This window comes from Emydura macquarii, unplaced genomic scaffold, assembly GCF_026122565.2.
Source record: "Emydura macquarii macquarii isolate MOO-44397 ecotype Brisbane River unplaced genomic scaffold, CSIRO-AGI_Emac_v2 contig_2948, whole genome shotgun sequence".
NCBI classification, from domain to species: domain Eukaryota; kingdom Metazoa; phylum Chordata; order Testudines; family Chelidae; genus Emydura; species Emydura macquarii.
In genome coordinates, this window is record NW_027133085.1 from 2,125,995 (window position 1) to 2,142,647 (window position 16,653).

Below are 16,653 nucleotides of genomic sequence, written 5' to 3' on the forward strand. Positions count from 1 at the left end.
AGCAGCCCTCTTGAGAACTGAGGTGATATTGAAAAGATCAGCCCTGTCCAAATCACTAGGACCACAAAGCACAAGTCCCTAAATAGCCACCCTTCCCCCAAACTCTCATCATGAGAGCCTAATCTAAAGAACTTGAAGCTAAATAAAATAAGCAGAGACAACCCATATATCTTTACTCTGGAAGATCCACAAGATCGTATACAAATACGATGAGCAAATGAAAGTGAGAATAGACTGTAAGTAATTGAATAAATGGGAATAATGCCAAATGGGGAAAATTCTCTGTTTCTTTCCCCTCTCAGAGGGCCCAATCCAACTTCCACTGAAGTCAGTGGAAATTAGATTAGACCAAAAAAAAAAGACCCCATAAAAACAAACAACAACAGAAAAGGAATTACTCCCTAATATAATAGTAGTGGCAAATCAGAAAGAAAGATGGAAGCCACAGTATGCTAATCCTATCCACGTGAAAAAAAGCTGAATCAAAGGGACTGAACATGAGATGTTTCACAAGAGAGAAGGTGTGTCTAAGAAGGCATGTATCCTATAGAAATTAATACCCACTTTGTAAGAGGAAAGAAATGGTCTGCAATGGTTAGTCACTGTCACAGCTCAGGGCAACTGCACTTGTATTTCCCCCTTGTTGTCCATCAAGGTCATACACTTTTAGGATCCTGGCTCCTCAGCCAGCACCTCTGTTGGGAGGAGATCCCTGTCTCGCTCCCTCCTGATCAGAGGTTTTTCCAGGCTGCACAGTTCCCTGCATACACTCTGAGTTCCCAGCAAGCCAGACAGCCTAAATCATCAGTGTCTGCGTGTGGCTTTCACTCCATGGCTATAAACAGTGTAACTGCCTGCAGCTCTAAGGTACCACACAGTCCTTTCTAAGCAAGACATTTAGTCTTAAGGTAAAAGCATTCCAGAGAAAACATATTAAAATAATAAATGAACCTACAGGCCTGCTAATAAGCTTACCAGAGATCATCCCCACCCCAATAAGAGCTCTCTTAGGTGTTAGTCCTTCAAACCCCACCAAGGGATTTTTCTGTGGTTATAAGTTTGTAAAAGCTATTAGCTCAGAACTAGCACCCCATGAATCGTTCATTCTTTCCTTTAGACTGTTTGAGCTTTTGATCTTGTTCTTATGTAACAGGTGATCAGCAGAAAAAGGTCCCCTACTCAGGACAAAAGTTTCAAAAGGCTGGGGCCTGGTCTACACTTACTGGCAAATTCGGCAGCAGTCGACGGGAGTTATGCAAGCTATGTAGAGTAGCTTGCATAACTTACGTCAACTTCCTAAATTCTCTTCTGCATGCCATCTCCACTATGCTGTGCTGACGGGAAATACATACACATTGACGGAGCGCTACTCTTTTTTTGGAGGTGGTATTACTAAATTGACTTCCGGATCGATTGAGCGGGTCTTTGCTTCCGCTCAATCGAAACCAGATAAATCTATCTGATGGCGGTGAAAGTGCCGCCGTCAGTGTAGACATAGCCTGAGTTCTTGCATAACCAAGGGTGTAATGTTTGCATATGCCTACCCCTAGAGATTTCTTGGGAAATTCCTTTTAACTTTCTTTGTCCCAAAAGTTCATTCTTGTCTGGCACATTGTTTCAGATAGTCCTTTGAACTTCATAATACTTCCCAGGGTTTACATTGGTCATATCTTCCCCATTATAATAGTTACAGGCAATTCCACAATAATACATAAACTTTGCATTTTTAATACAATGGACTCCAAAGCTATTTAAACTTAATTCAATAATGGTTTTCAAGGATACTGCAGGAAATTGCTGTGTCTCTCAAAGTCACAAGCTGAACAAAAGGACCATTTCATCTTCTAAAGTGGCAAATGGCAGCGAGGATTTACAGCAGCACATAGACATGCTACAACCATACACAGAATTTGACACTAGTTGGCTCGCCATGTACCAAGAAAATGAAAGACAAAATGCTAAGCCTAGAGACACCCTGACTAACACTTGTTCCTGTCAAGAGAAATTAAAGAACAAACTATATCATCTTGCTTTGAAATGAAGAGAAATTCATGAGAGAGAAGAAGTTTACCTGGTCCAAACTTCAAATTGAGGTTCGCCTGGCCCTAACATTGCTACTCTCACATATAGCCCAGATAAGGGTCAGGCCCATCTAAACATACCAGTGGGACAGCAAACTTGGCAGTTGTCCAGAGCTCTAAAAAAGAGCCAGTGGATCTTTCTCCAAGTAGACCTGACAGTTAGAGGCCTTCCATGAGTAGAAGTACCAACGATGAGCATACTCTTAGTACTTAATTAGTGTTTGTACAAGGCCTTAAGGGACCCATATGGAAGGTGCTATATAAGAGCAAAACACTGTTATTATGAACACAGTAGTATGATTGCTGTATATAATTACAAACTACACACAGAGGGAATCATTTAACCCACCAACAAAACATAACTAATTCTGAAGTGGAACACAATAGCATTATACTGAAACAGCACAACTACAATATGCTTTTGGTACAGATTGTCAAGAACACCTGATCTACATGAAATGATAGAGAAGTTTAGGAAGGCAGAATACAATTAGCCAAGCTGGAATATGGCCAGAAATTTGTGTTGCAACTCATACAAAAAGTATTTCAGTGCTCATAAGTCATCAGGGCTAGAGCTCTAAATATCATTGGAAAGATGGCACCAGCAGCAGTGGCACAGAGCCACTGAACACCACCACACTCATGCATTGGTTCAGTTCTGATCCAGAAGCGAGGGGTAAGGTGCTGAATGACCAGAACAATTTCTTGTAGCATCGGGTGTCTTCCAACCTAGCACTGAGCCAGCCTTATGTTGCTTTGTATGAGAAATCTGATGAAATTGCAGTGATATGGCTGCAAAACCACATACGAATGTTTATGAGGAATCAGTGAAATTACTAAACATGTACAGCTTGGGGGGGAAACCATTAATAGGGAAACTGACAACTGTTTACAGATATTTGAAGAGTGTAAACACCATGGATATGGAGGAATTATTTTGTAGTCCAAGGAGATATAAACAGAAATAGTGTGGTGGAGATCAACAAAGAAAAAGTTAAATTGAATACTAGGAAAATCTGTTATGACAGTGATATCTACAGTTTGGAATAGCAACTACAGCTTTTGCTTGTACAATTTAACGTAAAGTGGAAGTGGACCAAAATGGAAGTGTAAGTTATAGGGAACTAACTTGGAGTGATCATTGGTGAAGGACTAGATAAGTAATGAATATTTTCAGTCTTTAATTTCTAATGATCTGTGAAAATATTTTCTTTCTTGAAATCAATATGGTGAACTTGCTCCATGTACTCTAATTGTCTACTTCTCTTTATAAACAGAACACTTGTGCTGTTACACATGGCCTTGTGTTGTATTAGGTGCAGTTACTGAAAGGACACCTAGTGGTGACTAAATGTGTGTGTGTACAAGCTTCTGTAGCTGTTGAAGGCATATCACAAAGTTGTTGTAATGGAGGCTGGCAAATCATTACAGCTTGAGTCTTCAGTGTCATATATGAATTGTTATGATATTACTGACAAAATGTATATTTTGGGATTCTCTGACTACAGTACATAATTTTAACTGTACAAATCATTTCTTTTTAAACTAAAAGGTAACACAAATCCAGAAGACAGGGTATGTGCATGTAGTACATTACACATGTACTTTCTCCAGTCTAGTTTTAATATCGCAGGTATCCCCTACTGCAATTGTAAGAATATTGCTCAGTCTAACAAAACGCACCAATGGGACTCTAAATTTTATTTTGTTCACCAGCTTCATCCCCTTACTCCTCAATTGTGCCCCATTGAAGTATCCTAAATAATTCCTCCTCTTCTTTACCATACATCCGCCCTTTAAATACAAGCACACAATTGTTGTATCCAAGTTATACAAATTTAATTGCTATTCTCTTTCTTCCTCCCACCTGTCCTATAGACATTTATGTGCATTTATTCCAATTCCCTCCAGAGTTACTAACATGTTTCTGATATGGAGGTGTCCATAACTGAATGCCGTATTCCAGATGTAGTCACACTAATTCTGGACTATCACCTTCCTGTTCTATGACATGCTCCCTCTCTGTATACAGGCCAAAAAACACATTTGGCTTTTTTGTTCATTTCTGCTTTCCAGGTTCTTCCCTCCACCTGAATATCATTGTTTTGGATTAATTTTTCCCACATGAATTAGCTTGCACTTCTAGGCTGATTTTCCAGGTTTGTTTTTATTAGGCCATATTTCTAGCATCTCTGTATCCTTCTATGTTGTCTCTCATTCCATTTTCATTACCTGTTTCCTCAAGGGTGTTTGAAACACCTCCCAATTTAGTACCAGCCTTTAATTTAAAGAACTACGAAATAGAGCAAGTATTATGAGTATTATGTAGTACAAGTATTATGACCTTTTGGGTTCCTTTATTATGTTGACTGATGGCCTAAATGTTCTGAATTTTTATTGTTGTTCTGTTTATTTCAGGGTGGGAGGTGGGGTTTTGTCACTAAGTTTTTTACTTAAAAAAAAAAAATCAAATTCTGACTTATTTCCCCAGAAATCAACAAACTGTGAAGACCTGGAACACAATACAATGCTAGACCTGAGCTGCAGTTACTGCTCTCACCCAAAGATCAATATCTCAGGCCTTCATCAAACATATTGCAACGGGTCAGCCCTTCCCTCATTCCAATCTTCTGAGTATCTCTCCTTTTTCCCAAACACATAATGGAGCATACCTCTTTACCTGCCAGACCCAAATATAGGTCACAAAGCGTGGCAAAGACTTCAAACAAGAGGCAAAAATTCCCAATTCATACAGTTAGTTTGATGGTAATTTCTCCTTTTTGGATAAACAACTATTTCTGTTACCACAATTTCATTAACCAGTGCTCTCCATTTATAAGAATCACTGATATAAGAATCAACTGCATATAGGGATTAAAACTACTGGGACAAAATCATTCCTATAATAACTAACATACTCTGCTTGTAAGAATCAACCACTTATAAGAATCAAATCATCCGGGATAGATGTGATTCTTATAAAAGGAGTGCACTGTACTTTATTTCTCATGTTACTAATTTTTAATAATAAAAGTGAAGGGACACTACATTTAGGTGGAATGAATCTCTTGAATGAGAGATGTCCCTTGATACAAGGAACATTTTAGAGACACATAATGGAGATCCCTTTTGCCTTTATCCACACACCATCCTGAGGAGAAAGAGATGTCACAGACAGATGGTGTTCACAGTTTCCCCATATGGTTTCAGGCAGAAGGGTGATCGAGGCAGAAGGGTGGACGGAACAGATCTTGTCCATTGTGGGTTCAAGTGGTAGGAAAGTAATGCCAATAGGCAGGTAGAAAGGGGACAGAAGTTCTCCAGTGTGTGTTCAGAAAGAGAGAGAGAGGCACTCTGGAAACTGAAGGGGGGATGGGTGACCAGCTGTCACGTAACTGAAGGAGGAGGAGGATATTGCTCTTTGGATAACAGCAGCAACTCCACCTCTGGTTTCAATCTGGAACATGATGTCAGATTCCATGTCCATGAAGTTTGGCACAGCCCCTCCATAGCTTAACATTTCTTACTTATTAAAAACAAACACATAAATAAATAAACCATAGACACCCTTTTCTTTTAGAAAAAGTGCTTAGGTCTACATCATATATAATAAAGCGATGAGAATGGGCAGGAAAAAATACCTGTGTTTCTCTTTGCAGTTCAACTTTAAAGAATGGTTAATTTTTTTAAATCTAGAAAGTTCTTTTAGGTTAAACCCCCGATTTGGAGTTTGTTTTGATAAATGTCTCTTTAATGTATCAATTACAAATTGTATTTCTTCTTTTACTGCCCTTCCACCACTTCCTGAATGAATGCAGGGGCTCCAGGAGCTCTGTGCTGACCTGTGGGACAGAGCTAAACAATCAGAATTGACAGGCGGCATGCAAGCTGGAGCAGGGTGGGGAATGAAGGTGGAAACTGAGGCTGGAAGGCTCCTCCAATGCCCCATTGTTCTCAACTGCTGTATGGAGTGGTGGGGATTTGGGAAAGCCTTTCATCCTGTGAACAGCCCCAATGGGAACTGCTACTTGCTCTACCCCTCACCCACTTCTCTATTCTAGCCACGTGTTTGTGTGCTTTCACTTCCTGTGCTACTGGGATCTGGTGTTTGGGCTGAGAGACGAGGTTGCGGAAACAGCTGTGGACTGACCATTGTCTTCTTCACTTTCAGGCTGGAGGATTCCTACCCTGATGGGGTGAGGGGCCTGTTCTGACAGCCATTCCTCTGAGACTGATGAAACCAATGGACCTACCAGGCAGTCCTGAGGGCAAATGTTCATCCAACTGATCCCTCTATCAATAGGTTGACAGGGCGATATAGTAATCATTTGTCCTTCACTAGCTACATAGAGGCCCCTAGATGCTCTCTCCATCAGCTTTGCCTTTACAGGTCAACATGGTTCACAGATGACCTGCAACAGACGAAATGAGAAGGGAGATAACAAGATCCCTGGTGTCATCAGTTTTGTGCCACGTTTGACCAACTGCAACATAGAAATGCCATGACTCTACAGGAGGCAAAGAGGTTTCTTCACCTCCACCACAGCATCTGCAAAGTCTTGCACAGCAGAACTGTTATTGCGTAGCTGAAAGCTTCATGAATCCAAGCTGCCTCCACTCAGCTAGAGTCAAGTTTTTCCATGTTATTTTGCAGAGAATATCACTCTGATTTGGACTGAGCTGTCTACTGCCATGAAACAGAGCAGTGTCTCAATGGGATAATCAGTGAGACTTCTCTGCTTGATTTTCCACCAGTATTGTTCACTGAGATTATGCAGGTGCTGTGCAGCTTCAAGCTCCAACCTGTGAGATGGATCCTTGTCCTTCCTGGCTGCTGAAGGGAAGTACCGGGTCCAGTGTTAGAGAAGACAGTCAATATTTTCCATACAGGGGATGGAAGACAGGGTGTTAGTAGTTCTTAGCTATTGTGAGTCCACTGAGTAGAAAAACTAAACAGCTCTTCAAATTGGCAGTCTGGCTAAGTACACTCTCATTTTTTGGGAAAGTTGTTGTAAAGGCAGTGGCAAGGCAACTCTGGCAGTTATAGTCCTCAAATTTCCTTGACCCCAGCCAATCAGGTTATGGACTAGCATATGGGATAGAAAATGATTATTTCTGTTGTTTGTATTGTGATTTTGCCTTGAGGCCTTCATCAGAATTATAGCTTATTGTGCCAGATGCTGTACAAACAGGTAATACAAAGACAGTCCCTGCGCCCTTAGCATTAGCTGTTCTCCTAGCAGTGGGAAAGATAAAAGTGACCTTCCTGATTCTTTTAGATCTGTCAGCAGCCTTTGGTGCAATTAGTTATGAGGCTTTGTCAACCCACTTGCAGTCTCTAAAAGGGGTCAGTGGAACTGCTGGAATGGGTCCATTCTGATCTTTCTGAAGGAACCTAGAGCGTATTTGTGGACAATTTTTCCTCTGCCCCAGGGGCTGCCATGTGTGCAATTTGGAGATGATACTCAGATCTATATCTCCATCATGTCTAACCTAACTAGAAAAAAAAAAAGAACAAATAGCACTATATTGAACTTGGGGCAGGGAAGAGGATCAGCTGCATGTAACTTAATTTGGATAATACCATGATAATATTGGTGGGTTGCAGTAAGCATCTGGAGGCGTTGGCACAGATTTTATCAGTGCCCCACATGGAGGGAGTTCAGCCACCATGTATATCAGATGTGCACAGTCCACAAATTTTATTAAATCCTGGATACCCCCTGTCACCGTGGCCAAGGGCACTTTCTTCCAGCTGTGCATGGTGAGTTGGGTGTAATCATCTCTCCAGTGCGGACCTCACTACAGTTATCTAAACGTTTGTCACCTCATGACTAGTTTGCTGTAATGCATTCTACATGGGGTGACAGGTTGAGATCATCTAGAAACTGATGTTTTGTATAATGTTACAGCCCCATTACTAAGCAGAGTTTCACGCATGGAACACATTAGACCAGTCCCTTGGTATCTGCATTGGATTCCTACAGGTTTGGGGATTGAATTCAAGGTGTTGGTGCTAATCCATGAAGTCCTAAATGGTTAGGGGCTCAGTTACCAGAAAGACTACTTCTCTTCTCTTCATTTAATACATGCTTATGTTTTCCTAGGTAATAGGCATTTGCAGCTGAAGACAGGACCTGCAAAAGTAGTCTCTCCATTGAATTTAATAAATTTCTCTTTATACCAGCAAAAGCTGTCTCAAAAGAGCTTTGTCAATATCTTCTTATACTTACAATACTTAGAGTTTAATATAGAGTCCCAAAAGAGATCTCTGGTGAATAATAGTGTGCTATCAGCATTAACTACCAGATCTGGGGAATCCTGACTTTTCACCACGTTAGTCTATAGCAGATCTGGCAACAAGCAGATACAAAGCAATTAAAACTCTGTTAAGGAGTGTTATTTCCCTTCCTGATTTCCAAAACTGCTTTTATGTAAATGATCTCTCATGGTTTTCCTACCACCAGAAACAAAATAATGGCCCAGCTCATCCCTTTCTGCTGAAAATCTGCCAGAAGGAGTTCTGGGGGAGGAAATCTGCACAAGGAATTCCCTGCTGGAGATCCCTCCACATCAGACCATTGAAGGTGTGGGGTTTGCCTTGCCTTCAAACCTGGCAGAATCATGCAGAGGTCCCATACTGTTGCATGGGCTCTGGAACCTCTATCTCCCTGCCCCGGAACACCTGTGGTGGAGGCTCTGTGGAAGACGTAAGATGGCCTGGTGCCATAATATCTTCTGAGGTTTCTCTGCAGGGAGGAAGGAGGGGGGGGGGAAGGTGTGCATCTACCTATCCCTACACCTAGCCCATGTCCTCCTGCACCATCCACCCCGTCCCCATTTGCAGACCCTATGATCCCACAGAAGAGACTCTGCTAGGAGAAGATGTCAAAGACTTGCTTTTCACATGTAAGGGATGGAGCGGCGGATTCATGTGCAAACACTAGAGGTGATGATCGGGCCCATTACATCTTTCACTATCATAACTTACCTGACACAATCAGCCCTGATTTCATAAGAACTATTAACTTAGTATTTCTCAGGCACTTTTATATATAAAGAAATGAGGGTGAAAGAGAAGGCAATTGTGAACTGGCATGTAGTGAGGAACCCAAAAATTCATTTAAAAATGATTATACCGACACTCACTGATGTTCACTTTGATCAATTTGAGAATTTGATGAATAGCAGGCAACAGAGGCACATGCTTTATTTCCTTGGGTTTTAAGAGTAACATTTCTTGGCAGGCCAACATTGTTGTATTCCAAATTCTGTATGTAATATTTTCTGATGGTGAAATACCCAAACACTTCATTAACAGAAGAAACTAAAACAGTTTGCAAATTTAGAAGAATTCTCATTATGGACACCCACACGTACACATTTGCTTTTGATTATATGGTGTGCCAGACAGCTACAAAAACAATGTGTAGCCCACTATGGCTTTATTGAGCTTACAGATTTCACTTCTCCTAAAAGAAAGTGATCCTTCTGGCCCTTCATCCAAGTCTTTTTCCTGTTAGGCATACAGTAAATGCAAATAATGTCACCATATAGCAATTTCTTTACTTGTACAATATACTTAAAAGGATACTATCACCTTGAAATCTAATCAGTTTTGAAAAATGAGTTGAAAGTAGTTTCAGGTATTGCATGTGCCCCTGAGTCTACCTGCCAATTTTTTTTTTTGTTGTTGCGGTTTTACAATTGCATTTTCCTATTTTCTAAAATGTTTTTATCCCATCATTGTATGAAAAACCTATAACAGAGGAAACTGATTATACTCAAAGTGATGTCCAATGCACAAAGCAAACAAGTGGAAAAATATATTTAAGTTAACAATATCACTTTAACCTCACTGAAATGTTTGATATATTTAAGAGACCTACCTTGAAAGAAGCTTTTGACTCGGAGATAGCTGACACTAAGGCGCAAGACAGAAAGTTTGTCCAATTTAGATATTATGTCAGGTGAGAAAGGCAGGAGGCTGGCCAGATGATCTAATTCAGCATTCAGACGGTCCCTATGTCTCTTTGAAGGATTAGACTTTTCATTCCCAATGGCAGGCCTTCTGTGGTGGGAAAAAGTATGATTAATCATCCGTTACACCTGCATAGAGGGAGGTTGATACGCTATTTGCTATTCTTTAATCACAGATTATCTTTTAGGTAAATGGATGCATAAAGTTATTTAAAATTTAGCCATTCTTCATTTGCCTTCCCCATTGTACAAAGCATATTTACTGTAATAGGGAAGAAAGGCTTTTAGTTTAATAAAATTAGTCAATCATCAATGGAGAATGGAGCAACAAATAAGAGTGTAAGACTTTCCTCTCTAGTGATCTCAGGTTACAGAGGGATTGCAATATGTACTCTTACAGCATAAAACATAGAACTGATCAATTTTCTTTGCAATTACAAAGCACATAAAAAGTAATTAAATTCTCAGTTAAGGTTCTTGACATTTTCTGATAAACTCACATCTATTTTCTTAACAATAACTAAAGATTTCCTATCCCTTCTTATTGCCTTCCTTATTTGGGATGCAGACCCCAAGTACAGCCACATACCCTCCACATAAAATATACATAACCCACTTTGCTACAAACATAACTCTTCCTCTTCTGCAGATGTATTATAATGAATATGTTATCATTAAAAATTATACAAACTCTGCATACCCTGCCTTGCCAGATTGAAGGTGACTGCCTGTATCAATAGGGGAATGGTTGAGAAAGTTGGAGGACCAAATTCAGAGGCAAGTTTAAGTAAACCCAGGAAGTCTGGACTGAATCCAGTTCTCTTACTGTGTACGTTATGCCAACTTAGATTACTTCTAAACTTAGAATCACAGGTCCAAATTCAGAGGTGAGGTATAAGTTAAATTCACCTTAAACCCATGTAGTGCTGCCTATATTTATTCTACCGATGTGTAAGGCAGTCTCAGTAGCTAAACAAAGCGCTGCAATTTTTACACACTTATTCATTTATTTAAAATAAGTGGACCAAAATCTGTTCTTGGACATAAACAGGCAGCTTCTGTTGAACTTCCACATGCAAGTGCAGAGTCTGGGCCACTATCATAGAATCAGAGAAGATAAGGGTTGCATGGGACCTCAGGAGGTCATCTAGTTCAATACCTGCACAAAACAGGACCAACCCCAGCTAACGCACCCCAGCCAGAGCTTTGTCAAGCCAGGCCTTAAAAACCTCTAAGGATGGAAACACTCTTTCTTGTTTGTTTTTAAACCTGAACTATCTGCAGTGACAAGCCCATGATCCTCCTACCAATTTTAAAATGCCTTCCCAGGATTCAATGGTTTGTCAGTGGTATGTTTCAGAGGTCTGTTGGACACAGGGCAGGTGGGGTTGTAGGCGAAGGGGTTGGCTCTGGGAAGGGGGAAAGCACTAGTGGTGCACACATCTTGCATATGTATTGCTGTCCCTCAGCAAGGTTGGGTATTCTTTATTTTTCTTGCTTCAAAGCATTTTTTTCTCATCTCTATTCAAGGGATATGACGTGGATCAAGAGGTGAAAAGGTGCCCTCCCCCCTCCATCACCCTTCTAAGAGGGACCAGATGAAGAGGCAAGGTCTTCTACACAGGACCCTATCTCAGGAGTGATGGGATAAAGATGTGCTGTCCCCACTTTCCAGTGCATGTCAAAAAAAATTACTTCTTGTCATCCATGTAGTGTGGGGCAGAAGGTGCGGGGGAGAGATGCAGAAGGAAACTCTGCTTCATGTAGTGGGTGTACCCAGGAAAGCTTCAATGCACTGAAATACTAGCACATCTGGGGATCCTGAATGGGACAGGAGATGGTTAAGAAAAGGGTCTCTCTGTACTGACAAACACAGCAGGATCAGGGAATAATATGAGGAGTCATTCTGATGCCAAAAGCAAGAACCCTCCAGGTACCTACAAATGACATTCACTCGCACCTGTTGCAATCTGCGTCAGCAGTGGCAGGGATTACAATCAGGCTTATCTCCTCAGACCATAATTGCTCCTTCCTTTGGACATTGCAATATCCATAGAATAGTCTTATGGAGATTTTAATCTCTGTAATATTCAATGATGCTTAATAAAACATGCAAGAATGGACATTTCTATTTGTAGAAAAAATTTAAAATTCATTTCCTTATTAGTTCTCAGGGAAGATCAACGACACAAGATGTGGAAGGATAAGGCCATTTTTCATTTCTGACTTGACTCCCCAAAAAAATAAGGTGATTTTTTAATAAATCAAAAATATTATATTTTCAGAGCCAAATAACTTGCACAGTTTAAAAATGTCATATCAGGTTTGATTCAAAGCTTGAGAAATTTCAGGTCAAAAGGAGGTTCTAGAGGGAAGTTTCATGGGATGACAATCAGGGGTTAGATTGGAAAAGGTACTGCAACCTTAGCTATAAGCTATGTAGTTCCTGCTGAGTGAGCCCATAATTATGATTAACAGAGCTAAAGAGAGATGGGCTCAAGTCAAAAGGGCTGTGATTTTGTGCTTCACCTCTTGGAATTGCAATGCAAACCTCACAGCCCAGGTAAAGAGAAGTGAAGGTGGTTTTATGCTACTTTGTCCTGGGCTGCTATGGCCCCTAACCCCTGTGGGTTTGATACCACACAGAATCTCTGAAGTGCTTTGCACAATGGCCCACCCACCACCTGCCCCTATGTGAGGACTCACAGGTGGCCAGAGAACACTGCAGGGCATCTTGCAGCCTTACACAATGCCTCCCCTGGAGGAATTCTTCCCCAGACTTTTATAGCCTCCATACACTGCTGCAGAAGCAAACGGGCTCTCTAGTAGGCCCCACCATATAGTTTTTATACAAGGCACTTTACAATAATTAAAATATTCGAACAAAAATTAAAGCACAAACATATAAAAAAAACTGCCCAGTCCAAACCACCCCAACTAAAATAATACTTTTCTCAAAAGAAGAAATAATTGCACCCATACAACTATTAATAGAAGATTATTTAGGTTTCATAGTCAAGAGCTCTTAATTCTGCCCTCTTGTGAATCCATCTTGTAGAGTGCAAAAGTCAGAGGTCTTGTGGAAAAAACAGTATGAGATCAAATAATTAAAGACTATAATAACGCACACACACAAGGAGTTGAATTAAGGTTGAGCGGGCAGCTGTACATTTGGCATTCCCTAATTTTTGAATGGTTGACTTTGCATCCTTAATAATGTTCTTTTAACATAGTTTTGTGAGGGGCGAGGTTTAAGAGGAAAATGGTACAAATAAATGCAACTGTAACTGGTAATGAAGTTGCTTTCAAGCAGAAGATACAGCTGTGACAGGTGCTTAGTAAATATCTACATTTAATGAGAGAGAGATAATATCCAACAAACAAGGCAATTAATAAAGAGAGAGGAACAGTCTTCCTCCTGTCCCAGAGTTAGATGTTTTTCAGAAGCTGATGTGCATACTGGGCAACAGGCTAACTCTGTATCCCAGTCATACTCACCATGACACCAAGGAATGACAAACAGTGAAACAATTACAAAACGTTACATCTAATACTCCTAAAGACCACAATGTATACACTTACCCTATCTTGATCTCTGAAGTAAGGCAGCAATGGAATGAGGAAGAAATAAAATGAGTCCTAGTAAAAGAGTGTTTCATTTGATTGGAGCTCAACAGGTAAAAATGGTCAAGAATAGCACATTGGAAATAGAAATTGTGTGAGCTTATTCACTCTAAAACCATAGCTGCTCTGTTAGTTTGGAGTGACAGAGAGGTGCGGATTGAGGTGACTGCTATGTGTTTGGATTGTGCTGAGTGTGATAAGTAAAACTAGGTGAGGGAAGAAGCCAACTGGTTTCTAGAAGTTCCAATGAAAAGGTACAAAATGAAAGGAAGAGAAAGCCCCAGATGGCCTGTTGCTGAGAACCTAAAGAAATGACGCAGCAAGGGAGTGAATCCAAATGAATGGGAGTTTTATCTAAATGGTGATTAGGTCCTGAATGGGGCCATAAAAAATAATGCAATGAACTATGTGGAAAGGTTAGCTTAGCTACTCATAAACAGAAGACAGCAAACAGGTTCTTGAGTGAATTGTTCTAAGGCAAGTATAGATTCTATACCATATTTTGAGCAGCAAGTGGATGACAAGGGGCTGGTTGCTGCATGTTTTAAGGGTTGGTCTGCACTAGAAGAGAGATTCTCAAACTCCTCCATTGCACGGACCACATCACAATCGTGATATTGCCTCATAGATCACCAGATCTCCCATTCACTATCATACTGCTTTACTCTTTATGTCTTATGTAGTAGCAGCTGGCCTCTAATAAAGGCAGCTATGTTGGCACCTCCTTCCTTCTGGGTGCTTATATAAGCCTCCAGATTCTTCTTTACAATAGAAAACCTAGACATCTGTAGAAGCATATGAGAAAGAAGAAAAAAAAAAGGAGCCAGCACCATGTAATGAGCCAGTTCTTTGTGGACCCCAATTTTGGGAACTGGTGCACTAGAAGTCTGCACTTATTTCAGAGTTAAGTGGTAAGCAAGTAATGGAGCCATTTGCTCCTCAAGTGGTTCATTGTGTCCATGCTACCCATTATGGTTAGCGTATCTACACAAGTCACTTTCTCCAACTGTTGCTATGCCTGTGGAGTACAATATCTATCCCCCAATTCCAGACACAGCTCCTTTTCCTCTAGATTTTGTTTTTCATGCAGTAGACAGTTGGTTTTTTAAAAGTCTGTACATGCATTTTTTTAAAATGTGCTAGGCTGTAAAAAGAGTTAAAGAGCTAAGTAAAACACTCTAATATTTTAATATTCTGTGCCGTCTTTAATAAAATGGGGGCAGACAGGGGATGCCAGTTAGATACAACAATCAGACGGGTAGAGCACAAAATAACAGTTATTAGACAATTATGGTTAGCACACTAAAGAGCACTTGCTGCTGCCTACCCATGACTCAGCATTACTTAAGTATCATGGCAGAGGTGAATTTCAAGGAGGATAACAAAGTGGCTTTGCAGATTTTTAGTGGCAACCCCTCCCAAACATAAGAGGTGGCATGGGAGAAAGTTCAAAGGTGTTTGAGGGAAAACTGGATTAATGGGCAAAATGACATCATTGGCAGAGCAGAGGTGAGGGTTGATGCTTGATATCATATAAGAAATGATGCTAAGAAGGGCAGGACTAAGCCACGAAGAGCTTTACAAATGAAAACTAACGAAACCAGGGCAGCTGCACCTCTTGAGGTTCCTGTGAATACTAGCACTGAAATGATTCTGACTGAACTGATGTGGGCTGGACCAGCTGTAAGTTTTGAGCAGAGCTAGGACAACTGTGATGTTATTTTAAATAACTGCAAAATGTTTTAAGAACTTTTGCATTGGTACACAAAATGTTTTACAAGCGTTCAAGAATGAGGTGTGAAGTCCATAGAGGAAAATAAAGGTATGAGATACTTGAACAACAACTCCCATGAACCATCACAATGGCATTTCCAAATCAAAGTTTTTGCTTTTTGGCCCAAAGTTTTTGGGCTCAGGGCTGAACATTTTTTGATTTTTCAATGAAAAGTTAGAATTTTCCACAGAAAGCAGAAACTATGCAACAAAATTGCCTTTATTTTAAAGACCAGTTTTCTGGACAAAAAACCATTTTGATGGGAAATTTTTGACCAGACCTGGTTCCTGGTGCTTGAACTGGTGCTATAAATGCCAAACTTCTTTTGTGTAGACCACCCTTAACAAGGTTTGTCTAGAACAGGAGAACAGCTGGGGTTTTGTGACTGATTTGCACATATGGGATTAGAACTGAATCTGAAAAAAGCTGGGGCACAGCAAACCTAGAAGCAGATAGTCTCCCTTACCTCTGTGGGAGAAGGGAACTGAAACATAGTAGACTCCAGATAGTGTATCTCTTCAGCATGTTCCTCCAGAACCCCATCACCCTTCCAAACTTCCCCATCAAGGTTGTCTATACATGCTCCCCATTGCCTCCCAACCAACCCCATGATAAATTTCTGCCTAACTTAATGCAGTCTGAGGCCTCATTAATCTATTAACTTAGCCACTCCTCCATTCTGGGGTACCCTAATTTAAGAGGTAGTTATAGAATCATCAATTGAAAGGAGGCAGAGAGACAGGGCTTCCATGCAGTCAGCTTCTATAGATCCCTGGGATCCACTGTTGTAGGTTTTTTTTTGTTTGTTTGTTTGTTTTGGGGGGGGGGGGGTGGAGTGGTGAGGGAACAGACCAAAAACCCTACTCATTATGTAAGGGGACAACTTATGTCTCCTTCCACCTTCCCAGAGAATAATGCTGTGAAACCTCTCAGAGATTCCAGACTCCTACCCAGCCTAGCAGAGAGGGATGTTCTAATCCCTAGTAAAAAAAAATCAGTTGATTCCCCCTCAGGGAATTGATCCCTGAGGGGGAATCAACGCAGGAGAGAGAATACACAGGACTTGGGCTGGTCAAAGTTTTCCATCCGTTTTTTGTCCCCAAATGGAAAATTTGGGTTTCAACTAAACAAACATTTTCACAGAGAGCATCTGTTTTCCTTGAAATTTTTTCCACAGAAAATTGAAACCAAATA

The 16,653-nt window shown here is 40.6% G+C and overlaps 1 protein-coding gene across 1 annotated transcript in view; it reads right to left on the reverse strand.

Annotated features, from left to right (window-relative positions):
• The window catches only part of AHRR (aryl hydrocarbon receptor repressor), a 101,628-nt gene that overhangs the window by 80,641 nt on the left and 4,334 nt on the right, over positions 1-16,653 (reverse strand). The window contains exon 2 of the mRNA XM_067569844.1: positions 9,971-10,152. Coding sequence (XP_067425945.1) covers positions 9,971-10,152 — 182 coding nt within the window. The remainder of the gene's footprint in view (positions 1-9,970; positions 10,153-16,653) is intronic.